The 25,832-nt window shown below is 40.2% G+C and overlaps 2 protein-coding genes across 8 annotated transcripts in view; one reads left to right on the forward strand and one right to left on the reverse strand.

The window, feature by feature from the left end:
- The window catches only part of PREPL (prolyl endopeptidase like), a 55,683-nt gene extending 50,659 nt beyond the window's left edge, over nucleotides 1-5,024 (forward strand). For all 6 annotated transcript variants that reach the window (XM_067007658.1, XM_059079401.2, XM_059079404.2 and 3 more), the window contains 4 exons: nucleotides 407-556; nucleotides 964-1,087; nucleotides 1,944-2,017; nucleotides 2,385-5,024. In XM_067007658.1, coding sequence (XP_066863759.1) covers nucleotides 407-556; nucleotides 964-1,087; nucleotides 1,944-2,017; nucleotides 2,385-2,474 — 438 coding nt within the window. In that variant the 3' untranslated portion in view covers nucleotides 2,475-5,024. The remainder of the gene's footprint in view (nucleotides 1-406; nucleotides 557-963; nucleotides 1,088-1,943; nucleotides 2,018-2,384) is intronic.
- The window catches only part of SLC3A1 (solute carrier family 3 member 1), a 36,699-nt gene continuing 12,404 nt past the window's right edge, over nucleotides 1,538-25,832 (reverse strand). The window contains exons 7-12 of one of the 2 annotated variants that reach the window (XM_067007661.1): nucleotides 17,233-17,352; nucleotides 15,165-15,289; nucleotides 13,728-13,923; nucleotides 10,746-10,913; nucleotides 9,630-9,746; nucleotides 1,538-1,757 (exon numbers count right to left, since the gene is read on the reverse strand). In XM_067007661.1, coding sequence (XP_066863762.1) covers nucleotides 1,632-1,757; nucleotides 9,630-9,746; nucleotides 10,746-10,913; nucleotides 13,728-13,923; nucleotides 15,165-15,289; nucleotides 17,233-17,352 — 852 coding nt within the window. In that variant the 3' untranslated portion in view covers nucleotides 1,538-1,631. Of the gene's footprint in view, nucleotides 1,758-2,547; nucleotides 3,650-9,629; nucleotides 9,747-10,745; nucleotides 10,914-13,727; nucleotides 13,924-15,164; nucleotides 15,290-17,232; nucleotides 17,353-25,832 lie in introns of those variants that run through there. The other variant, XM_059079409.2, reaches the window with a different exon arrangement.

Raw genomic sequence — 25,832 nt, forward strand, 5'->3', positions numbered from 1 at the left:
ACCAACATACTCTGTGCACCATTTTACATCCCCACCAGCAGTGCACAAGTGTTCCAGTTTTGTCCACATCCTTCCCAACACTTTTTTTTCTTATAGTAGCCTAATGGATGTGAGGTGGTAGCATTTATTATGTGAATAAAAGCAACAAAACTAAAAGCAAAAATTGTGAAATTGTAAGATAAACCCTTTGTCATTTAAGGAGTCTGAATACCTTAAAAGCCAGTTATAAATCACAGGCCCTGGTTACAGACTGGCTAATTAATCTGGCTCCTGGAAATGTACATAACTTCTTGAGCTTTGTTCTGTGATGTCAGTATGTATATTCATAAAGTATAGTATTTTTCTGAAACTCATTTTACCAATTTATTAGTTGAAGTTTACATTTCTCTGGCTTTTTTTTTTTAAGGCACCTTTCTTGGATGTTCTCAACACCATGATGGACACTACACTTCCTCTGACATTAGAAGAATTAGAAGAGTGGGGGAATCCTTCATCTGATGAAAAACACAAGAACTACATAAAACGTTACTGTCCCTATCAAAACATTAAACCTAAGGTAATGAAAGACAGTTATGATATACTATCCGGAAGTGATAGAATAATGAAAAGGATATTTACCCGAGCCAAAGCAGGAATTTAGTAAGGCCTTAGATTGTTTCTCCTTATAATACTCAAGACACCTTCAGAAGCCCCTTCTCTGCTCACACTCCATGTTTGTTTCAACGTAATAGCTCAGGAGACTAGATTCAATAAGATCAAGGTCTCACTAGTCAAGAAAAGGTTATTCCAGGTAACAAATAGTCTAGTATTGTGATGCCACATATCTCTCAAGAATATCAAATGAGAAAAAAAATTCTAGCACTTAGGGAAAAAAAAATTGGAGGTAATTGTTTTTCATAATCCATAAGGTGGAAAGGGACCATAGGAATAATATAAATTCTTTGTACATCTCTTTTCTTTCAGCATTATCCTTCGATTCACATCACAGCTTATGAAAATGACGAACGTGTGCCTCTGAAAGGAATTGTAAACTATACTGAGAAACTCAAGGAAGCCATCATGGAGCATGCTAAGGACACCGGAGAAGGTAGGAGACCACCTTGGGAGCAGGGGACGTAGCTACATGGACTGTCACCTTCAGTGTATTGCTCAGAAGTAGTACTGCAGACCAAATCAATCACCCATGATTTTAGACAAATCACTGTTTTTCCTATGTCAACTACCCATTTGAAGCAAATGTAATAACTATAACTGCCTTGCCTGTTTTTCAAAGGACAGCATTAAAATAAGGTAGGCAAGGCACAAAGAAAAAAGTAAATTTAAATATCTACATAACTTGGAGGTGTACTATTGTACCATATCATATCATTGATTCTTTAACAAAATTAATTGAGCTATTATTCTTGGGAATCTCTAAAAACAAATTCTGAAGTTTTTGGTCTGGAGCTTCAGTGCCCAAACTAGCAGCTTTAATTTTCTCTAGATCTTTCAATTTTATTAGACAAGAACTCTTACCGTTTTTCCTTGCCAAGACATGCCAGGACCTTCTGGGCTCAGGGTCGGAGGGTCTCACATACAAGTTTCCAGACAGTTGCCCTTTATTCAGTTCTGTGTCTCACTCTCACCCATTGCTATAGTTGGTGTTTCCAGGTCACAAGGCTCTCAGGTTCCATAAGACCAATTGGCTTCCTTCTCCATGTAGCCCTGTAGTCTCTTCTGTCCAGCTTCCTCTGCCTCTGGTCCTCCTCCTGCTTTTCCTGTTTCAAAAATTTGTTTTCTACTGCTCTCCCCACCTCTCCTGTCTTTGTTGATGTTGGTCGTGGTGGTTTATGCCTTTCTCCTTCGCTGTTATTTTAATAGAGTGCTTGGAAGGAGCCGGGTGAAATGGGTGGGTCTCAGTTGGCCAAAAACCTTCTAATTGTTTCATATGTTAACTCTTTCAGGTTATCAAGCCCCCAATATTATTTTAGATATTCAGCCTGGAGGCAATCATGTGATTGAGGATTCTCACAAAAAGGTATGCTATGAAGCCCCTCTAAGTTGACAGATCCCCAATTAGTGATGTGTTGTACTCGGCCTTTCAGTGGTTGCAGCAGGGTTTGTGCCGGCTGCTTCAGGTCTATGGCTGAGACCTGAGACCTGAGGGGGAAGGAGGAACTCAGAGTCAATAAAGAGAATAGGTACTTGATAAGTGAGCTCTGTCAGAGAAAGTAGTTGAATCTCAGTTGTTGGGAGTCTTTTGCCTCTGTGCCAAATAAAAAATACCTTTGCCATAAATTGCTGATTTCAGGGTTAGGTGAAGATGGATGGACAAGGACAAAGTCGAACACTGGAGTTTTACCACAAAGGCCTTCTATCTAATTTTTTAAATGTGTTTCTTTTAGATTACAGCCCAGATTAAATTCCTGTACGAGGAACTTGGACTTGACAGCACCAGTGTTTTCGAGAATCTTAAGAAATATCTAAAATTCTGAAATGCTGCATTCAGTGGAAATTGGAAACACACTGAAATATTTCATAGTCACATTTCCAGTTACATTAACAAAAGTGAGTTTTTTTAGTAAATTTTAAAATTTGCTTCTCCATCCAGATTTTGTTTTGTAGACAGCTCACTTGCTTATACCGTTGTCTCCATTGATGCACATGCCCCTTAACCTAGGAAAGTAGTTTTCAAACCATGCTCTGTAGAAGGACATAGAGAAGGGAGTGAAGGAAGGATTGGTGACAGCAGAACTTTCCCCTTTCCCGCATCAGAACAGGTTTGTTTTACTCTGATTTTCTTTGAACAGTTTACAAATCAACGTCCTGCTTCTTTGCTAGTGAACATTTTTTAGATACTCTAGCAGTTAAGTCATCCTCCAATTTCTGTACCTGCATTTTATGGAAGAAGATGATATTCCTCACATTAAAATTCATTAGATCTCTCTAATATTCTGGAGTCCTAAGGTTCTCTGATTATCTCTTATTGATGCTAACTCAAAAAAATTATAAGTTCCTGCAAGGGATAATTTTCTTTTAAACACTTTATTGTTCTTGAAAAACATTTGAGAATCTTTCCTAAAGCAGTTTCACTCAAGCTACAGAAATAGCTAAGAATTAATTACCGTTCATAAAGTTCACCTAGCAGCATGCTGCTGTACGTGAAGTTACTGCAAATGCTTAACAATAGAACAGAATGCCAGCGTCTCCGTCTCTTTCACAGAGGTGCCTAACACAATCTGTACAGTATGTTCAATACACTGGAATAGCATGCCCGGTTGGAAACAAAACATCTGTCTTGGAAAGCTGTTTGGTGATGAAGGAGATTCCTCGTGTTGTATTCAAGGATGAGTCCTTCTCCTTTGTCCAGTGTAATGGCATGCGTATCAATTTCACGGCCTTTGTAGGCAGAATTGGTACTTAACCTTATCCTTACTCTTGTGGGAATATTTGAAATCATTTCCTTTAGATTTAGCAGTGATAATTCTCCAAAATTCAGAACCATGAGGAAGACTCTGTCTATGCCGTCCAGCTCTCTTGTGTACACGACAGAGTGGTTGTCATTCCTCAAGTAGCAAAACCAGCCCCTGCTGAGGAGCAGCTCATTGGTGTGAAGCAGACTTAATTCTTCATATAACTTCAGTGCTGAACTGGGCTGAGTCTTTTGGACCTATTTTTTTTAAAAAAGAATATTCACATAAATGTTTGATTCTAAGAGTATCAAATAAGGAATTATTTCCCAAAAAAACTTGCTTCTATTTTAACCCTTAAAACAACTACCAACTTTTAAGTATTAATAAGTAGGTAAGAATAGTTTATTTAACTACTGATAGAAACTACAAATTCAGGGTTTCACCTTGTCTGGGAGTGACTGCTACGTGCACAGTTCTCTGCTACATCTTGGCCAGAGCTGATGTAGAGGCCAAATTCGACTCCATTAAATGTCTGTGTCTAAGTTAATGGATATTTAACTTGCCTAAAGAAAGTCCCTTTATGCTACATTTAACTGGCAGAAAAGCAGCCATCATGGCCATGGACTCCGAGCACCTCTGGTGAACTGGGGCTTCTCTCTCCTCTTTTGTAGAATAATGTGTAGGTTGGTGTAACGTTAACAGATGCTAATTATGAACAGAAAATTGCAGAAAGGGATGCAAAGCAAAATGCTGCCTAAAGTGAAAGTTAAAATATGCCTATTAAAGAAGATTGGGGTTAATATTACAGCTGTATAAAATATACATAATTTAATGTATTTTTCTTGTTTTCCTTTAACATTTCAAGCATCTTTTGTTATTATATTAAATGTCATTTTAATGGCAGAATATTCTAATGACTGGTTATATGATACTTTATCATTCCCTTTCATTTTGACATTCAAGTTTCTAATATGCTTCCCCCATATTTGGATTATTTATTTAAGATATAAATATCAGAAGGACAGTTATATCAAGGAGTATGGATACTTGGTACCTAATGCCAAATTTGTCTTCACAAAAGCTGTTGCCAAATCAGTGATAGCATTCAGTTCATTGTAGTCTTGCCAGCCGTGTTGACCTCAATGGTACTGGTGGTGGTTTGGGGCAGTTGCATAATGTGTGGTGTTTAGTGAATATCTAATGAATGTCTGAAAAAATGTTTATTCTGTGTTTATCAGGTACAAAGGTGTTTATGGCACATGTATATGGTATATGCATATGCCTTGTCAAATTACTACTAACATTTTCTATAGCCTTAGATAATGCATGAAAAAGCATAGTTCAGTGCCACTCACATAAGAAGTGCCCAGTAAGTGTTAACTATTATTTTTGTCTACTTCATTTACCACTTTCTAGAAGTATGTTGAGGTGTCTCTCTGTAATTGTGGATTTATCAGTCTTTCTTTGCATTTCTCATAGTACTTGTTTTATACATTTTGAAGCTATTGTTAGATGCGTAGATTCATGATTTATTAGGGGAATGTTCTTTCATCAGTTTTTGAAAATTGCCTTTGTCTCATGCTTTTCATATTGAATTCTATTTTGTCTGCTATTAAATATTTCCACACCTGCTTTTTGTAACTTTATTTTTTAAATAGAAAATGCATGCATACAATATAAAATTCAATTATAAGAATAATATATAAATGGTTTTCTTCACCATCCCCTAGCTTCCCATTTTCTCTCCCAGAGTTAGACACTATTACTGTTTATATTCATTCATTTTATGTTTCATATGAAATGATACATTCTGTGCCTATGCAGACATAGGTAGACATACTTTTTCCTTGTTTACACAAATAGTGGCATGTTACCATTCTGTACCATTTTTTTAATTATTTAGTACATGTTAGAGGTGGTCTCATCAATGCACAGAGAACTCCCTCATTCTTTTTCACAGCTGCGTACTTGTCTCTTGTATAGATTAACCATAATTGATTCAACTGGCTTTCTATTGATAAAATATGTAAATCCTTTCCAGAGTCTTCTGCCATTAAGAACAGTGCTGCACAATCCCACTACTGGGCATATACCCTGAGAAAACCATAATTCAGAAAGAGTTATGTACCACAATGTTCACTGCAGCTCTATTTACAATAGCCAGGACATGGAAGCAACCTATGTGTCCATTGACAGATGAATGGATAAAGATGTGGCACATATATACAATGGAATATTACTCAGCCATAAAAAGAAACGAAATGGAGTTATTTGTAGTGATGTGGATGGACCTAGAGACTGTCATACACAGTGAAGTAAGTCAAAGAGAAAAATAAATACTGTAAGCTAACACATATATATGGAATCTAAAAAAATTAAAAATGGTTCTGAAGAACCTAGGGGCAGGACAGGAAAGAGACACAGATGTAGAGAATGGACTTGAGGATATGGGGAGGGGAAGGGTAAGCTGGGAAGAAGTGAGAGATTGGCATGGACATATATACACTACCAAATGTAAAATAGCTAATGGGAAGCAGCCGCATAGCACAGGGAGATCAGCTCGGTGCTTTGTGACCACCTAAAGGGGTGGGATAGGGAGGGTGGGAGGAAGACGTAAAAGGGAGGAGATGTGGGAATATATGTATATGTATAGCTGATTCACTTTGTTATAAAGCAGAAACTAACACACCACTGTAAAGCAATTATACTTCAATAAAGATGTTAAAAATTAAAAACCAATTAGGTTAAAAATCATGTTATATAAATTTATATTTCTTTAAAAAAACAGTGCTGCAGTAGAGATCCTTGAATATTTATCATTTTTCACATGTGCAAGTATTCCTAGATACAGATATCTAGGAATGAAATTACTAAATTAAAGGGTATGTGCATTTTTTTGTTTTGAAAGCTACAGCCAGGTAGCAAGGTTTCTTTTTGTTAGCATTTGCCTGTAATATCTTTATTTTAATTCTTTGTGTCCTTTTGTTTTAGCTATGTCTCTTATGTCAGATTTTGTCTTTGTTTTCTAATCTAAGAGTTTATATATTTTACTAGGTGAATTTAACCCATTTATATCTGTGATTACCATATGTTTAGACATAATCCTGTAGCCTTATTTTTTATTTTAGTTGTACTAATGTTTTATTTCAGTTGTACTAATCCTTTTTTTCTTCCTTTTTAGCTTTTTATTGGATCAATTGGTTTTCTTTATGTAATTTTTTTCCTTCCAGTGTCCTTCAGAAATTACGCATTTATGTCTTGTCTTCTGATGGTTACCCTTAAAACTGTAATGAAAATTTAAAACTTTTTTTTTCAACATACAGAGCAGTGCTGTCCAGTAGAACTTACTGCAGTGCTGAAAGTTGCATTTCTGTGCTGTACAATATGGTAGCCACTAGCTACTGAGCACTTGAAATGTTGCTAGTGTGAAACAGGAACTGAATTTTTAATTCTGTTTTAGTAGTCACAGTGGTTAGTGGCTACTGGACAGCTCAAATCTAGAGTGAGTTACTCTGTTTCCATCCTTGTAAAGTGCGTTAGCCTGTGCCATGTGCGTTTGCTCACTCTCACACATACACGCACACCCTCCCTGCCACCACTTCCCATATAGAAATAAATCACTACGATTTTTACTCCAAAATGCCTTATTTTACATTATGTATCAAAAATTATTCATCCTCAAGTTTTGTTGGTTCCTTTCCTCACTATGTTTTATACATCATGTCCTCCTTTTAGATTCCTTTTTGGTTTTGTTGGAGTCCCCAATTTCTCTTTCAGAAACTGGCTATACATGGTAAAATTTGGATCCTTGCTTTTCCATCTCTGTTTTGCTCCTGAATGCTAGTTTGAATGGATATAGGATTCTTTGTTTAGAATCAAGTCTCCATTACAACTTTGAAGGTAAAGTTCTAATGTGTTTTGGTATCCAGTTGAGAAGTCTGATGACAGTCCAATTTTCAGTCCTTTTCTCAGGCAATCTATTTTCGAGTTTGGTTTCTTTCTGTATATTTTTAGGTTTTCTCTTTATTAGTCTCTTTTCTTTTCTAGAACTCGTATTTTGTTATATGTTGGAATTTCTAGATTTATTCTCCACATATCAAAAATTTTCTCTATATACTGCTAACTTCTTTGCCTTTTTTTTCCCATTTCCCTTGGAATATCAATGTCTTTTGTTACATGCAATGCAAATGAAAAGCCCTTTTTTATTGCTATCAATTTACTATGGTGTTTCGTATTTTGATTGTGTATTAAAATATAATTATGTTGTGTTTTAAAAAAAACAAACTTCTTTGCCTTTTTACAGTACACTTTGGGATAAACCCGTGAGTTAGTTTTCCAGCACACTAATTAGAACTTCTATTTTATTGTTTATTTTGACAATATTTTTGTATTTCTAAGATACCTAATCACTTCTTTAAAAGAGTGTCAAGGGCTGCATAAAATAACAGTCTTATCAGGGAGGGAACAGTTTTACTAATAATGAAGTCTTATGTTATATTTTCTTTGCTTTCTACAATGTTTTTTTAGGAACAGTGTCTCTCTTTCATGGTCTTAATTTTTCTCAAATGTAGTGTGATTTTTGGTGATTCATTTACTTTTGTACTTGATACTCCTTATTTGCCTGTCTTCAGTTGCCTGCCTCTACTAACTGTGAGAAGCCAAGTTGGAGGTAGGTCTGGTTTGTCTTTGGGGTGTAGGGGTTCTTTTCCTGTTTAATGGTGACCAACTACCTAGGGTCCTACCCTCCTCTTAAGGCCTCTGTGAACTGAGAAGTAAAAACTCTTACTTTGGAAATCATTCCTCAGTGAATCATCACAGGGAATTAGGTTTTCTTCTCCTTTTTTTTCTTCGACTGTGCTTGTAGAAGTTTAACACTATTTCAAGCTTTGCTCTACTCATTCAACATGAGTATGATCACCAAACAGGCCCTGAGTTTTTTCCTCAGGCAAATTCTGGGGCAGCCAGTTGCAGCGGTGGAGGAACATTCCTGCAGTGCTCTCACCTGTACCTGTCAGTGCTGTTTTCTCCTGTGTATTTTAGATTATGGTTTCTATGCTCTTATTTCTTTGTAATCTTAATTTTACTTTCTATCTTCTGGAAAGTACCTAAAGTCTCACCTTGTTCTAGGGCTATTATGGAGGTGTTTTATTAAAATGGCATTGCCTGGGACTTTCAGTTATTTGATTATGATTTAGCATCCCTCCAAGCACTACTCATGATCATTTTAATGACTTGACTAATCTGACCATTATTTTAATTGGCATTTACATTTATCCATCTTTGCTGCTGTACTTTTTTCTGTAGGATTTCTTACATATTGGATTCATATTGGCCTATGGGAATATTTTGGACATTTGGACATAATGAAAATCAGTAAGTGCACTTAATCCAAAACACAAATGTTAATATACAATTTTTGTGTTTCAAGGACCTATGACCATATAAAAACAAAGTTATCCCTGGGGTGCTTGGATCAGGGAGATGTGGGAACAGGAGGGTTTGCCTGAAGTTCCGTATCAGAATAATCTGGGGAGTGTTTTCAAAATACTTAGTAGATGCTGTAAAACTTGTATCCTCATGTGATGCCAGTAATTTCTCTCCCCCTTAAGTAGTTTAGATTGTGTTTTCCAGTGAAAATACCTGAAGCCATTTCACATTTTTCTGGTCTAAGGAAATGTGTTTAGCACTTTGCTGGAATTAATGCATTCCTGTTTAAGAAATTTGTTTGCTGAACTTGGCAAAGTTGATCACCATGAGAACAGAAAATATAGGCAAAAGCTGAAGGGTATGCTTTTCCAGAACAGCTACTTTTAGGGATTATTCATGCTTCAGTTTCTGTAGGTAAACAGCCTTGCTCTCAAGAATCTTACCCTAGATTGATTGCTCGATCTCCTACTTTGTTTCCTTCCTTTTGAGGGGTGGGAGTGGAAAAAGGATAGCAGGCTTGCTGAAAGCCCTCCATAAAATGTTCTTAATATGTTATATCTCGAAGTCATTCCAATGAAGAGTTGTGTATTCTGTATGATACTTCAGATGGTACACTTCTGCACCAGTTTGTATTTTCACAAAAACCTGATTTGCAAACTCCTTAAAAATGAAAACTGCAAAAGAAGTCTATGTGATTGATTTAAAGAGCATCAGTTAAGGTTTTAGACAACTCAAGGAGAGTGTATGTTGTCAGCAACAGAAACTCATTTCCTGTTCTGGAGTTAGCACGAAATTTTCATTGATACTTACATCAACATTCACGGTGTGGTAATCTGAACTGGTGGGTAACCAGGTGTGATTCCCTTCAGAAAAACCAGCATTTGAGCTATTGTCCCACTGCATTGGTGACTTTGAGAGAAGAGTATCCTATGTCAAAAGACCATAAAGAAAAAAGACAGTGATCTGGTTATTAAAAGAAATGTAATTTGGCCATGATTTACTTCAGAAGTATTTAATTCCCTATATTTCTCAGCTAGTACTCAGATTCATTAGCATTCATAAGGAAAAGGCCTTAATATTCAGTACATAAACCAGTTTTATACTTTCAATTGGAAAATAGTTAATGACATCTTGAGTGTCAATAAACTAACTGAACATTGATACATGCTTGGAATCTTTGCTGCTTATCCCTAAAAATTAGTAATGTAGGATTTCAAAATATGCCATTTACAAACTCATTATAGTGTGATACAGCAATCGGTGAATTCAGGCATGCAGCCATGTACAAGTGAGCCTAGATTGTATCCTTTTTAGCCTGGTTATCGCATGAGTGCACACACAAATTTAGGAACTTAAATAGAAAAGGTTTCATTGTGACTAAATATTAGGGAAATTGGATCTCACAATTGAAAGCTAACCATACAAATTATAGCTTCGAGGTCTTTCATCTGCCCAGCAACACAATTGTGAGATGCATAGCCTCAAACAAAAACAAAATTTAAACCTCTCAGGCCTAAGGCTGTCCATTACATTTGTTAGCACAAAGATTCTTCCCTTTATGTTATGGCCAAGCAAGATCTAGCAATACAGACAAGCACTATAATAACTCCAAGTTTCAGGTAGAGGGCATTCGAAACTCAAAACATGGCTTCTTAAATTTTAGTGCACCTGAGAATCAGCTGGAAAACATCTTTGAAATGCAGATCCTGCACTCTACACAAGAAATTCAGTTGTGTGACTTAGCAAGCAGCATTTTTAACAAGCTCCCCAATCAAGAAAGCTGAAAAATTCTCACTGCCTAACAAACGGTGAGAAGCAAAAGCTAAGTAATCATGATTTTCAGCAGCAGAATAGAAATAGTAAATTTTCTGATTTGGCAAAAAATGAGGATTTAGTGTGGTGCATGGTTAAGTTATATTAACTTACAACATCATAGGTTTCATTGAGATTTGTAGCTAAAATATTTCTCATTCCTATTTCTTCCCCGTAGTAAGTTATGGGAGTTCCAGGCAGTGTGAACACAAGCATGTTCATGATGTTGACATATTGTTTCCCCAGACGAGAAGTCAGCCGGTCATTGTCTGGTCCACCAGTCTGAAAGGCAGATACTTTTTTTTAAGAGCACAGCTCTATACAGAGTTTTCTGAAAGATTTACCCTATTTCACAAAAAGTCCACCAGGCAGAAAAACATGGTTGGTTAATCATGGGTACCTTCATATCAGCAAGCCTGCGTTTGAGTCCTAACCCAGGTCCTTGCTGTACAATTTACCATCTGACTGACTGACTTGGCCATTATGATCAACAAAATGGTGATAACAGCTTACTTCACATTCATTCTGCAAATAAGGTGAAATTTATGAGGGTACATACTAATATTTTTGCACATTTGGATATGAGGATATTATTGACAGGAAAGGAAACAAGTGTTTCCTCCAAGGAGGGAACAGGTGGAGGGGACCGGGGTGAGAGAAAGACTTCTGATCTGTCCCTTTGTGTGTGTGTGATTTTTGAATTATTCAAAAAAATGTTTAAGTTAAAAGGTAAATCAACTTTTACAAAAATATTTATAGTCTAAGAAGAAATTTTGTACAGGACTTTGTATTTTTAAATATATTTCTTTGTTAAATGTTCTGATTACATATTTTAACATCTAGACCTTATTTAAGAGTTCATTTAAATCACCTAACCTTTCCATTTTAACAAATGATGAAAAAAGCTCAGAGAAACTGCATCATTTATTCAGGTCAAGGTCATGAGGCAGAACCAGCCTTTGAACTTGAGTCTGAGAATATGAACTTGGTTTTTAGAATTCAGGAAAAAGGGAGCTTGCTTTTTTTATTCTTTAGATTTACTAAAACTGTCTTTACAATTATCTTTTTATAGACCATTGTATTTTTCTATTTTTATGGCCAGAAAATTAGGTCAAACTTTTCCACCGTTTATTCTTTTCGTTATCTCAAAAGCATCTGACAAGAAACCCTGTGATTTCTCAAGTCTTCTGAACCTAGATCACTTTTCTTTCTCAGAACTGAAATCAAGATTAGCATTGGACAGAGATTAGGGCCTCTCACAGGCTGAGGTCCAGTTGCCTATGATATGAGACTGAGTATATGAAAAAACGTGCTACAACTACATTATAAAATTTGTATAGAGAGGGAGGGGGTACTTCTGGAATCACCTGGAGTAAGGACCTCAAAAAATCTCTACCATGAAAGCAAGGAGAATGCTGGCAAAAACTGTAAAAATCCACTTTTTTCAGAACTTGGAAATGAAAGGCTTACAACAATACAAGGAGTGTTCAAGAAAAACAACTGGATCTCAGAACAGCAAGATTTGTATCATTTTAACTGGCCATAATCTCATGCCCCTCCCCTCAGATTCAAGATAGCCTTGAAAACCAACAGAAAATGTAAACACCAGCAGCCTAGTAGCCACTGGAGGACCAAAATAGGTTTTGAGTTCATCAAAGCTCCCCCTCTAGAGAACTGGCACTGTTCGACCTTTCTGGCAGCTCACTTTTGGTTGGGTTTTTTCTTTATCTGATCTGACTCAAAGCTAACTGTGCAGATTGTCTTATCCCCAAGGCATTTGCCAAAAACAATCAGCAGCAACTGATTTATCAATCATCATAACTTGCCTGAGGTGGTGTTACCAACCTGGGCTAAACAGAGACTGACCAAAAAACTTTAAAGTTAGGAATAAGATGACCATAAAGGGCTTTGAAAGGCTCTGACATTTTCCTGGAATCTAGAAGCCTACACATGTGCACAGGGCTGCACAGGTAGCCAGGGAAGCCCCAAGAATCTAATCTCTCCCCTCTGGCTTAACCCTGAAACTCAAGCAGAAAGAAAAGACTAAGGCGGAGCTGTAAGCTGCCTGCCAAAGTGTTGAAAGCATGCCCACCCTGCACACAGCCCCTCAGCAAAGGCTGGGAGACTTATAGGTTCAGGGCATCTAAGGAATCATAACAATCACTAGCTGACCAAGCAGAGACTTCAATGGTCACACACAAGTAACACAGATTTTACAGAATTAATCCAAGAAAGTCACTGAAGAAACCAACACTGGAGGGGAGAATGTGATTTCCAGAATTTCTACACTTACTATTTAAAATATCCAGTTTTCGGGCTTCCCTGGTGGCGCAATGGTTGAGGGTCCGCCTGCCGATGCAGGGGACGCGGGTTCGTGCCCCGGTCCGGGAAGATCCGACATGCCGCAGAGCGGCTGGGCCCGTGAGCCATGGCTGCTGAGCCTGCGCGTCCGGAGCCTGTGCTCCGCAGTGAGAGAGGCCACAACAGTGAGAGGCCCGCGTACAGCAAAAAATAAAAATAAAAATAAAATATCCAGTTTTCAACAACAAAAAAAAGAATACAAGACATGCAAAGAACCAGGAAAGTATGGCCCATACAGAGGGGGGGAAAGCATTAACAGAAAACTTGGCTGAGGAAACCCAAACATTGGACTTAGTGGACAATGACTTTAAATCAACTATTACACGTGTGTTCAAAAACCTAGACAATATCTACAGGATTCTTTAAAAGTATGAGAACAATGCCTTATCAAGTAGATACTGTCAATAAAGAGAAATTATGAAAAAAGCAAAAATTACAGCTGAAAAATACAATAAAGGAAGTGAAAAATTCCCTAGACAGGCTGGACAGATTTGAACTGGCCAAGCAATCAGCAAATGAGATAGACCAGTTGAAATTATCTAGTCTCAGAACCAGAAGGAAAAGAATGAAGAATGACGAGAACCTGGTCAGAAGCTGGGATGCGTCTGGCTCAGTAAACAATCACAAAATGAAGGAAAGGTGAAGGTCGCTTAAGAGACAAATGTGCCCCTTGTTTCAGAGGACTATTCAGCAAGCACACCAGCACCATATGCTGAGCTGGGCATAAGGACTTACCATCCAATTAGGCCATTTTCCTTCTGGCATGTTTTCCATCCAGGATGTGATAACCTCAAACACACTGTTCCCAGAAGGCATGTCTAATTTACTGAGGTAACTGTTGAAGGGAAAATCTGCTTCTTGGATAAAAGGCAGACCGTAGTACATCATGGTCTTGGCAATGTTCTCTCCATGGGCTTCAGTCCCCATGAACCTGTAAGAGTTGGCAGTGCAGTGACATCAGGGCCTGTCAGGAGACTGGGGAAAGTGCTTTGCAGCTGCTGTGTCTCATGGACAGGATGTTGGGAGGTGAATGCATACTACTTACTGTATTGGCTAGGGCTCACTAGGAAGCAGAATCAAGCCAGATGACCAAGAAATGGCACACAGGGTCACCTGGCAATTTCTCATCATATTAAACCCAAAGACTAGCCTAATACTAAGCCATGTCTAAAAGAAACACGTTTGGATCTCAGTCAATACTGTTCCTTTCTTTCTAACTCTGAATGAAACTCAGTAACTTGCAGGAAGACTTTATTTAGCAATTCTCATCATTCCACTTAGAATGTACAGTATATGTCTGCATATAAGATAAGAGGGGTTCCCCCCAAATTCCCCTTGTATTGGAATCCCTATAAAGCCTCACTTTATTATTGGGGTGCACTCTCAGTTGTTGAAAACCAAACACTCTTCAGGGAAGACATATTTGCCTGAAATGACCCACATCAATGCTGGTTTTAGCTGTTTGAGACATTACATTAATGGATAAGTTACACAGTATCTGGAGCTCGCGTGTTTCAGTTCCAGTCCCATCTCTGCGGCCACTACCTATGTGACCATTACCTGCATGCTCAGAGTCTCAGTCTCCTCATCTGTAAAATGGGAATAGTGATCAGAGGACCTACTTTAAGGAGAAGAAATTTCTTGAACTCCTTTTCCACTGATTCTATTGGGTAATCTATATAAACACAGTAAGAGTTAAGTTCATTGAGTGTTTATTATGTGCCAGGCATTGTTTTAAGTGCTTCACAGACATTATCTCATGTACTCTCACAACAACCTTACGGGGGTGTCATTATCACTTTTTAATTGCTGTGAAAACTGAGACTTAGGTTAACTAACCTAACAGCTAACAGTTTAGTTGGAACATTTGCACGCTAACAGGTCACATAATGATAAAAAATAGTAATGGTTAATGACTAACCTTTGGATAATATATTATCTTTTAATTAATCTTCACAAAATTCCTGTGAATAAGTACTGTGGGATTAGCATCATTTTACAAAAGAGGAAACAAAATCAGCAAAGTTAAGGACCATGAGAGACTATACCAGGCCGTAGCATAACTGAGTTATGATACATTGTAATTATGCAGTCTATTAAATTATAACTGAATCTCAAGAATGCTTGGTTGTGAGGGATAAAGTGCAGATCACACACTGCGCCCGTGGTTACCTGTATCTCCCAGGCTCCCTGCTGTATTGGTCCATTGTCTGCCGGAAGCTGCGGACAATGTCGTGCATTCCCACCTGTGTGGTGGTGAAGTCATGGTACAGCTCCGAGTAGTGAGTGACTGTGTCCTTTGAAAACAGGACAGCATGGTTACCATCATGTCAAATGTCAAATGCCCATAGCTGGCCTCATGTGAATATGGACTGTCTCTTCAAAGGGCTCAAGCCGAGAGACACATGCTCAAAGATGGTCCTAGGACTTCTGCTGCTCAAGGGAATTTGTGGATGGAAAAGAACATTAGAAACTATTAGTGTTTCATTTTGTGTTTAAATTATTAACTAGAAATCTAGTAAACAAGTTAAATTTTACCAAACACCTAAACACTGATTACAAATGTATTTAATAAAATCCTCCTAAACATTTTATTGTCCCAAATGCTCCAGACGTTTTTAAAGGCAAACAAAACAAATTATCTTAATGATTATAGAGTGTATTATTACATTATCTGCTTACAAAACTATTAATATCATGCATTTAAAGTTGTTTCTTTACCACTTCTGTCCTTTATTCTTACCGTTACACTTTTCCAGGGTTTTAGTAATTTTTTGTGATACTCATTTTCTACCTCCCTAGGGTTACAGTAATCTTCTGGAATCAAAAGATTATGTCTAATACAGGCTCAGTTTGTAAGTCCTGGGTTAGGACGTGGACAGGCTAGAGAGTCCATGAGTTGCTGTCCATTCAGTGGACCCCTTTTTTATAAGTGATTTTCCCTTGCTAGATCAAGGGAAGTGTTTTGAAATCTTAGATGTCTTCCAGAAATTACATGTTCTTTAAGTTTTTCTTGGGTAGCGCACAAAACCCACTGTTCTGATCATTTGTCTTGACTGGAAACATGCCTGTCTTAGGACATCTCATTATAATTAGCAAGGTTATTTTGAGATTTCTTCTCCTCCAAGGATACGTGCTTCTCTTTGGGACAACTGGCTAATACACAACCTTTTTTTTCCCCCTTCATTTTTCCTTTCTACCGGAAATCATGTGCAAAAAAAAAAAAAAAAAAGCTTAATTATAAACTTTGGTTCATGACATGGTCTCATAATTAGCCCATGCATGGCCAGCTTCCCTCTGTTACTCAGACAGGACTATCAAGCTGGTGACCATATGAATTTAATTTTACTTTCTAAAAAGGGCATCATGCTACATATAATAATTTTAGATTTTTTTGCTACACGTTATATCACTAAGATTGACCCATATTGCTGTGTCACTATAATTCATTTATTTTGACATTTCATTGTGTAAATGTACAAATCCGTTATTTTGGAATGTATTTTAGGACTACTGTCTACTTGGCCATTGAAAACAGAGTGACTGTAGAATGGTGGTCAGCTAGAGGAGTGAGAGGAGCATATGGGATTATGACTCTCACATGTGACGTGGGAGGGAGGTTGAGAACCACTGGTGTGGAAGCACAAAGAGCCCACATTCTGTAGCAGATAGTCCTGGGTGGTAATTCCGTGTGTCACCTCTGTCACCCTGATAAATTAATTTCACTAAGGTTTGCTAAATGGGGATCATGAAACCTCACAAGATGTTGAGAGAGTTAAATGGAAACAACAAATAGCATACAATTGACACTCAGCAAGTGTTAGCTCCCTTCCCTTCTACCTATGTGTCCTTTAATGACTACAAAAGCACTTGGGGAATTTAGGCCGCTTCCCCTGAGCTTGCGTGTTTGACAAAATCACAGTAAGTTATGGCCTTCGGTGGAGTCCACACCGTCCATGCCCTCCAGAAACCTTGTCTTCGAAGGACTCCTCTAGGGATCACTCAGGAGGAAGCAGTGGAAGGAAATACCTGGTCACGTGCATTTGAAACTCCTCTGTATTTTCTAAAGAAAATGATTCAAAACACTTCCCTCTGGTAAGTGGTGTCTCAGGCTAAAAAAGACAACACTGTGATGACATTTTCAGAAAAAATATATATAACATTTTAAAATATATAAATATATATATTTATTTTAAAATATAGTTTTAAAACATATATACGTATATGTTTAAAACTTTACCGGGATTTGGGTCTTATTCACTTGGGCCTCGTCTCTCAGATGCTTTGCTTCTAGAAGAAACTGAACAGCATCGAAGCTAAAGCCATCGACACCCTTTGAGAGCCAAAACTGTATAATTTCCTAAACATGAAGAAGCAAAACACTTGGTTACGTTAACCACACATTGTTGTCATAAGGTTTAATAAAAGCCTTGTCTGTTAATGACTTCCATCATAAAACAGTCACCTCCACATATAAAACAAGCACAGCACTCATATTCTTACCTAGATAGCACCACAGTGTCTGAGCATAATGAACTTTGAATAACTGCATTTATGGGCTCCCATTCTTCTCTCATATTTGAATTCAGAATGTTACATTTGTAATTGATGCTATGAGCACATTCCCAAAGTTTAAAGAATCCACTCAAAATGAAAGGACTCAGGAGAAACTGGGAACATAGGTCATCGGCCCCATGCCCAGTTCCTTCAAGGTCACTCCGAACAGAGAAAATCACCAATTAAGCACCCAATCATGAAGGGCTCTTCCACCAGACTGGGAGATTCTGGAGGGAAAGAATGCAGCTTTCATTTCTAATTCCCTTGCCACTGACCCAGCAACTGTTACTTAGTGAACCAGTCATGAAATGAAAGAATGAGGTATCAAGCCTGAATGAGTCAAACATGGTGTGATACTGTTGGGACACCAAAGAAGTACAGCATGTTCCCTGGCTTCGAGGCATCTACAGAGTAGTTGGGGACACGTGAGACATGAGAGGGTTACCTAACACAAGGAAAGACACGGTTCAAAATCATGAGATTACTCTGCATGACTACTGGACCTCCAAGAAGATCAAATTTAATATGGGCGGGCACAGCCAAGCAAGGAAAAGCTAGAGCTTGAACTTGGCTGGTGGGATGTGATCAGGAAGTGACTCTAGAAGAACATTCTGGACTGTTTTGGGTACAGCATGAGTCAAGCATGGAGGCAGAGGATGACTTGGCCTGTATTGGGGCAGTTAGGAGGACCAGGTGACCCTGAAAAGCAGAGGGCCTAGTCTCAGCTCCCCTCTCCTGCCGACCCCCTCCCAGCTGGGCCTACTCCTGCACCCACCAAAAGCCACCCTCCTGCAAAGGGACAGTGGCTCTCCCTGCTCTCCTTTCAGCTCAATCCTTACTGAAAGGAAGGTTTATAGGAATGTGTATATCACATTAGAGCAGAACCACCTGTAATTTAAAGTAGTGGAGTGAAGAACCCAATTTTCACCTAGTGAGGGGAACAGAGCTGTAGATCCCAAATAAGGACTGTTCCCAGAATCACTTGCTTGATTCAAAGTGTGTTTCTTGTATCTACATGTGCATATGGAGTCTGGAGTGCTGCTGTTCAAGGCTCCCAAAAGTTTCTTTTTTTAAAAAAAAAATATTGATTTGGTTGTACTGGGTCTTAGTTGCAGCAGGTGGTCTCCTTAGTTGTGGCTCACAGGCTCCTTAGTTGTGGCATGCATGTGGGATCTAGTTCCCTGACCAGGGATTGAACCCAGCCCCCTGCATTGGGAGGGCAGAGTCTTATCCAGTGCACCCCCAGGGAAGTCCCAAGGCTCCCAAAGTTTTCTGCAGGCTGAACACAAGGCTGATGTCAGCCTCTTCAAGGTGAGATTTTAAATGGCAAAGCTTGGGGCTTCCTTGGTGGTGCAGTGGTTGGGAGTCCGCCTGCCGATGCAGGGGACGTGGGTTCGTGCCCCGGTCTGGGAGGATCCCACGTGCCGCGGAGCCGCTGGGCCCGTGAGCCATGCCCGCTGGGCCTGCGCGTCTGGAGCCTGTGCTCCGCGGCGAGAGAGGCCGCGGCAGTGAGAGGCCCGCGTACCGCAAAAAAAAAAAAAAAAAAAAAAAAAAAAAAAAAAAAGTCAGTAAATGGCAAAGCTTGAACAAATTTTTCAAATGTAAGAGCAGGCTCTGCTGCTGACAATCCTCATCTTGAACACAGTTGACCCAAATACACTTAAGCCGCCTTATCCAGTGGAATTTTTCTTTGGGGGCACAAAACCCACAGATTTATTCTTAACTAGCATCCTTCTTCACAAATTCATTCATTCATTCAATAAGTATTTGGGTTTCAACTAGGGACCAGGCACTTAGCTAATAAGCCTTGGAACTAGAACCATGAGCAAGATACAACACAACCTATAGACACAGTCCCAGGTCTCACGGATGTTTTTAGAATCCTTAGCTGGATAGATATTAATGCAAAAATATTTCAATCACAGCCATGATGAAACTGAAGGAAAGGAGCTTTGGTTACACAAAGCTTACACAAGGGGGTGAAAGAGCAGGATTTGCCAGGGAGGTCAGCGCAGCAGGATGGCAGGAAGGGAAGGCAGTTGGTTAGAGATTCAGCTGGAGAAGTCACCAGATATGAAGGCACCTCATTTGTATAACAGGATCTGCAGAATTGCCTCATTTGTAGTGGGCTCTAAGGGCCCACTTAGCGTGAAGCTAACGAAGCTGAAGTTTCAGGACCCTTCACTGCGTGTGCTCCTACCCACATTCGTTTTTCATTCTAAATGAGCACTCATTTTTCTGTACCTAATTTTATACTTTTTTTTTTTCATTTCAAAAAGTCCCCCAATTCTTACAAGCTTCAGATCCCACGCAAACCGGGTCCACCCCCAGGTGGCGCTGTTCTCTACAAGCGGGAACACTGGAAGGGGCTCTTGGTGGGGGTGGGGCACAAATAACTGTAATCCATCCAAGCAGCCTCTGAAAAAATGTGGGAAAACATTAAACACCATGCTGCTGTAAACATTAAGCTTTTGATCACTGATTTCCTAAAATAAAGCTACTCATTTTCTTCATGGGGTCCTCATTCACTTTGGGGATCTCAGCATTGCTAACTATTAACCCAACATTAAAGAATGAGGAACGTGTACCCAGCATAGGCATACGGCCCCAGCAGGGATGTTCACTGTAGTCCAGGAAGAGATGTTATCATTGTTTGATGAAACAAAACAGCAAAAGTTGGATGCTTGTTTTTGAGTCCTTTTAAACGCTGAGGTTTTCACCCAGATAATCCAAAATTTGCTCTTAAAAAAAGATTTGCTTCGTGCTATTTATTCTCAACCAGGTGAAAAAAGACAGCTCCAGATTTTAATGGTTAACCCTCTCTTTATGCCAGTTAAGCTCCCCCAGGGGCCGGATGCGGAAATGGGCAAGGAGCCTGGTTCCACCAAGTCTGGGTGACCCATGTAGGGACAACAGGACTCTGGGGACAGTACACTGTGTTCCTGATTTCTGACTAACTCCCATGACATCACACAGCCCTGGTTTTTCCACCAGGCGCATTTTTATTCTTTTCTCCTTAAACAACTTGCTGCTCTGAGTGAAAAAGGAATCAGTTCAGCATTACACCAAATCCCCTACATATGAACCTTAAAGGTGCAAACTTTCCAAGATGCGAACGTGCGTTCACACATACAATCACGTACGTTAGTTCATGCGCCTGGCATACACTGTCACGTGCATGCCTCCTCTACATGTGGTTGTGCTTTTGTGTACTTTACTGTACAGTACTGTATAGAGTACCGTAGTACAGTATCTTTACTGGAGATATGGGAAGAGGATGAGACCTGCTACCCAGACATCGCTGGATCGTTTTTTCAAGAGGGTAGATAGAACTGAATCCAGCAAGGAACCAGAACCTATGCCATCAACCTCAGGTGTGAGTGAAATCGCAGCTTCAGCTCTACCGTCTACCACCCCCTCTCCCCCCTCCAGTCCGTAACTCTTCTTGCCTGTTCACTCCACGCCAGCCTCTGTGTGCCAGCTGTTGTACTGTACTACCGTACTTTTCAAGGTACTGCACTATAAGATTTAAAATGTTTTATTTTTTGTGTTTGTTTTTTATGTATTATTTGTGTGAAAAGTATTATAAATCTATTCCAGTACAGTATTATATAGCTGACTGTATTAGTTGGGTACCTAAGCTAATTTTGTTGGACTTAACCAACAAATTGGACTTACAAATGCGCTCTTGGAACGGAACTCGTTCGTATGTAGGGGACTTACTGTACTGATATCCAAATCCTCGAAACCTCGAGGCAAACCTTTCCTTTTGAGATGACTGAAGTTACTGGGCCCATTTACCTAAAAAACCAGGTTTGGAACAGAGAAAAGCTCTGCTCTTACATGTGATTATATATAAGACATCCTCTTGATAATGACATAAATCCCAGGTCATCCATCTCAAGAAGGAATGAGAAAGCACAGGCTATTTCAGAAGGACAGAGAGAAAACCATATCCTCTGCTTATAAGCAAGGAAAGTAAACCAACCCTACTGCTCTTCAGAAACCTGGGTAAAATTCTTTGTTAACTCTTCCAGAAGCAGGACATGGATCATGGGCTCCAGAATCTGACCCATCTGGGTACCACCCCATCTCCCCAACTCTCCAGCTGCATGAGTTAGCTTATCTGCATAACCTCTGTAAACCTTAGTTTCCTCATCAATAAAATAATACCTGCCTTGCAGGAATTCTGTGAGGATTAGGGGTACTGCTGCCAGAGTCAACTGACGCTTTGGTCTTTATATTACCTGATCTCTCTGCCATGTCTGACAATACAGATTAACCCGTTGTCTAGAAATACTCATACGCCTTGGCTCTAGGATACCCCGCTTCTGGTTTGCTACTCCTCTGTCTGCTCAGCACTCCTTTAAATATTAATACTCCTTGGGGCTCCATCTTATACCCTCTGTTCATTTCGCTTCACAACAGTATTGACTCATTTATCTATCATTTATTGATTATTTAACAAGTATTAATGCTTATACAAAAGCAACACACTGTCCTAAGTGCTTTACAAAGGTTAAACCATTTAATCCCCAAACAACCCCACAAGGTATATACCATTATTATTCCTATTATTCCTATTTTACCATCAGCACAAGAATTTAGGCACAAGGAGATGATGTACCTTGATCAAGGTCACACGGCAATAAGTGGTACGTCAGAATTGGAACCCTGTGTGGCGCCTTATCCGTTTGTTATGTGGCCTTCCTTTACTTTTATTTTTTTAGTTGGAGGACCTGCTACACGTGGCCCTCATTCCCACATGACAACAACCCCTACGAGCTAAGTGACAACTGGCCCCCTTGTTCACCTCAGCTGGCCCAGTTCTCTCACTGATATTACCTACCTGACCTCTGTGGGCATTGTCCACGTGTCAACAAATCCCAAAGTCTTATCTCCAGACCAGACCTTCCCCTGAGTTCCATGTCATTATATCCAGCTATCCACTGAGCACTTGGATGTCTCACAGAGAGCTCAAACTCTGCATGACTGAGACCACCCCCCCTCCGCCCCTGCTCTTCCCATGTCTCCCATCCCAGGAAGCGGTCCCACCACCCAGCCAGCATTCAAACCTGACACCTGGGAGTCACACTGGACTCCTCTCTAAGGCCTGGTGATGCCTCTGCAACCCCACCACCCTCACTGGCCCAAAGCCCCCACCATTCTTTCCTGGTCAGTGTACCACCCACTTCCCTGGTCCCTCCACCTTCGAACCTGCCTTACTCAAGCCCCTTCTCTACAACCAGATTGATTTTTCCAAATGCAAATCAAAAATTATTTCCCTGCCCAAGACCTTTTAAACCCAAATCCTACCGTGGCCTCCAGTGCCGCTTATGACCTGGTTCCTACCCTCCTCTCTCATCTCGTCCTGTCACCCACCCACCACCCGCCCCGGACAGCACTGCTTCCTCTGTAAAGCGTACCCAATCTCTCCCACTCTGTGTCCAGGTTAGGGGCCTGCCCTGCATTTTCCTACTTCCCACTGTCATGACCACCCACCACGCTTTACTGTAATTTCCTGTTTGTCTACCTCCCCCTCCAGAATATAATATAATATCATAGCCTGTGATGACCACAACATGGGCCCATATTATCAACCATCATAACCCGGCAAATGGCCAATACACAACACATACTGTTAAATGAGGGAATGATTTAGAATGAAGGTCATGGCATACAGAGCATGCAGTGATGATGCAGTGATCAGCATCAAGCACAGAGCTGGTTTATAAAGCAGGTAATGAGTAAATTTTATTTTGAATTGAGCTGCTTCTCGCCAGCAATACCATGCTTAATAGGGGCAGAGCAGAGCCAACATTTATGCTCTGATTCCATCTTAAGCCAGGAGGGCATCTTGGTTCCCAGTCCCCAGCTGCCATGAATATACTCCTCCCCTACTCCAGGGCTCAGCCTTCCCATGTGGTGGTTTCAGGGTCACACTGAGTCCCAGACATGGGAGCAGGCCATCGGAGTCTCTGCTCTACAGCTCATCCACTGGTCACTTCACCTCTTTGGGCCTCAGTTTCCTCATTTGTCAAATAAGGGATTTGGAGGGCAAGTAAAAACCAAAGTGATCGGAAAAGTATAAAATGCTAGACAAATATAAGCTCCCACCTCCTCTGAGGAGACCTCCTGACTTCTCCAGCTGAAAATGCTCTAGCCCTGAGAGGTTCGGGGCAGCGCCAAGTCCCAAGCGGCCAGTGCAAGGGGGAGGGCTGAGAGGAGAGAGAAGGGTGCTCCGTGCTGCCTGCCAGCCTCCCACTGTGCAGATAAGCTGAAATCGGATGGGAGCCCAGTGGAAGAAGGCTCAGACTCTGTGAGTACAAGCTGGTCTGCAAGCAGGGCTCATTCCAAACGCCTCCCCACCACAGACTCTCAGGGTTGCAAATTATTAACCTGCTTAACTCTGCTGCGGCGATAAGTGCTGCTGGGGGGAAGGAGGGTGTCGGAAGCCCCTTCGTGTGAAAGGTCCCTTTCCATGAGGTTTCCCTTACAGCTTTCAGCCTTTCTTATTTACTTCTAATAAGAAATCTTCTAAACCAGCCTTACAAAAATGTCTAACCTCTCAACCAGAGGCAGTAATGATTCATCTCAAGAGGGATTTCATCCTGCAGGTCCAGTAAATAAGACTCCTATTCACGTACTCCACTACCTGGATGCCTGCAAGAGAACAGCTGGGTTAGCCAAAAAAGGATTTATGTATTGCTGGCACATTTGGGCAAAATTTATCACACTTGTCTACACATCTCCAGACAGTCCATCAGTATTGTCACAAGGAGCCTGGAGAAATCCACTGCCAGATAAACCAACTGGTTTATATTCCCATTGATGAATTTCCAATTGAAAACCTCCTTGCAAAAACTATGCACAGGAGTTCCCTGGCGGCACACTGGTTAAGAATCTGCCTGCCAATGCAGGGGACAAGGGTTCAAGCCCTGGTCCGGGAAGATCCCACATGCCGCGGAGCAACTAAGTCCGTGTGCCACAACTACTGAGCCTGCACTCTAGAGCCCATGAGCCACAACTACGGAAGCCCCCCGCGCCTAAAGCCCGTGCTCCGCAACAAGAGAAGCCACGGCAATGAGAAGCCCGCGCACCGCAACAAAGAGCAGCCCCCGCTCGCCGCAACTAGAGAAAGCCTGCGTGCAGGAGTGAAGACCCAACACAGCCAAAAATTAATTAATTATTTATTTTTTAAAAAAACTATGCAGGAAAAGTGAAACACACAGAGAGAGGTAGTTTGCCTCAAATCAGGTGTGGAGTTGTGGCTAAGAATGTGGACTCCAGAATCTCAGTGATTGGGTTTGAATCCTGTCCCCTCACTCCCAAGGTGGGTGATGTCATCTCTCTAAGCCTCAGTTTCCTTCTCGGTAAAATGGTCATAAAATCTCTTTAGTTAGGCTTCTTCTGAGCATTAAATGAGATGATCCAGGTAAAGCACTTGGCACAAAGTAAGTGCCTAATAAGAGTGGTGGGGGCCCAAAGAGGAGGTGTGAGTGTGCAAATGACCTTCAGTGATGGAGACGAGGAGGGTCCACACTCCATCAGAGAAGTTTAAAACTAACCCCTAGTTAGCTGGCTGACCATGTCTACCTCCCCTCTCCCAACTGAAACAAGGCTGCCTTGACAAGGTGCCTACTTCTCGAGATCTCAAAGCAATTCATCTAAATTCTGGAAAACATATATAGTAAAAATAGTCTTAGAACTAAGGAGTCTATAAGAATATATTGAACAAAGGAAGTGCAGGACTCGTACACTGAAAACATTGTTGAAAGAAATTAAAAGAGACCTTAAAGTAAGTGGAAAGACATCCTGTGTCCGTGGATCAGAAGACTTAATATTGTTAAGATGGCAATACTCCCCCAAACTGATCCATAGATTCAATACAATCCCAGCAGGCTTATTTGCAGAAATGCACAAACAAATAATAAAATTCATAGGGAAATGCAAAGAACCCAGAATAGCCAAACAGTCTTAAAAACGAAGAACAAAGTTGTAGAGTTCACACTTCCCAATTTCAAAACTTACTATACAACTATAGTAATACAGACAGTACTGGCATAAAGACAGACATATAGATCGATGGCACAGAACTGACAGTCTAGAAATAAACCCCGACATTTATGATCAATTGATTTTCAAAAGGGTTCTAAGATAGTTCAATGATGAAAGAATAATCTTTTGTAAACACATGCTGCTGGGATAACTGGATAGCTACATGGAAAAGAATGAAGTTAGACTTCCTCTCACCATATACAAAAATGAACAAAAAATGGACCA

Source organism: Kogia breviceps, chromosome 11 (assembly GCF_026419965.1).
Source record: "Kogia breviceps isolate mKogBre1 chromosome 11, mKogBre1 haplotype 1, whole genome shotgun sequence".
Lineage (NCBI taxonomy): Eukaryota > Metazoa > Chordata > Mammalia > Artiodactyla > Physeteridae > Kogia > Kogia breviceps.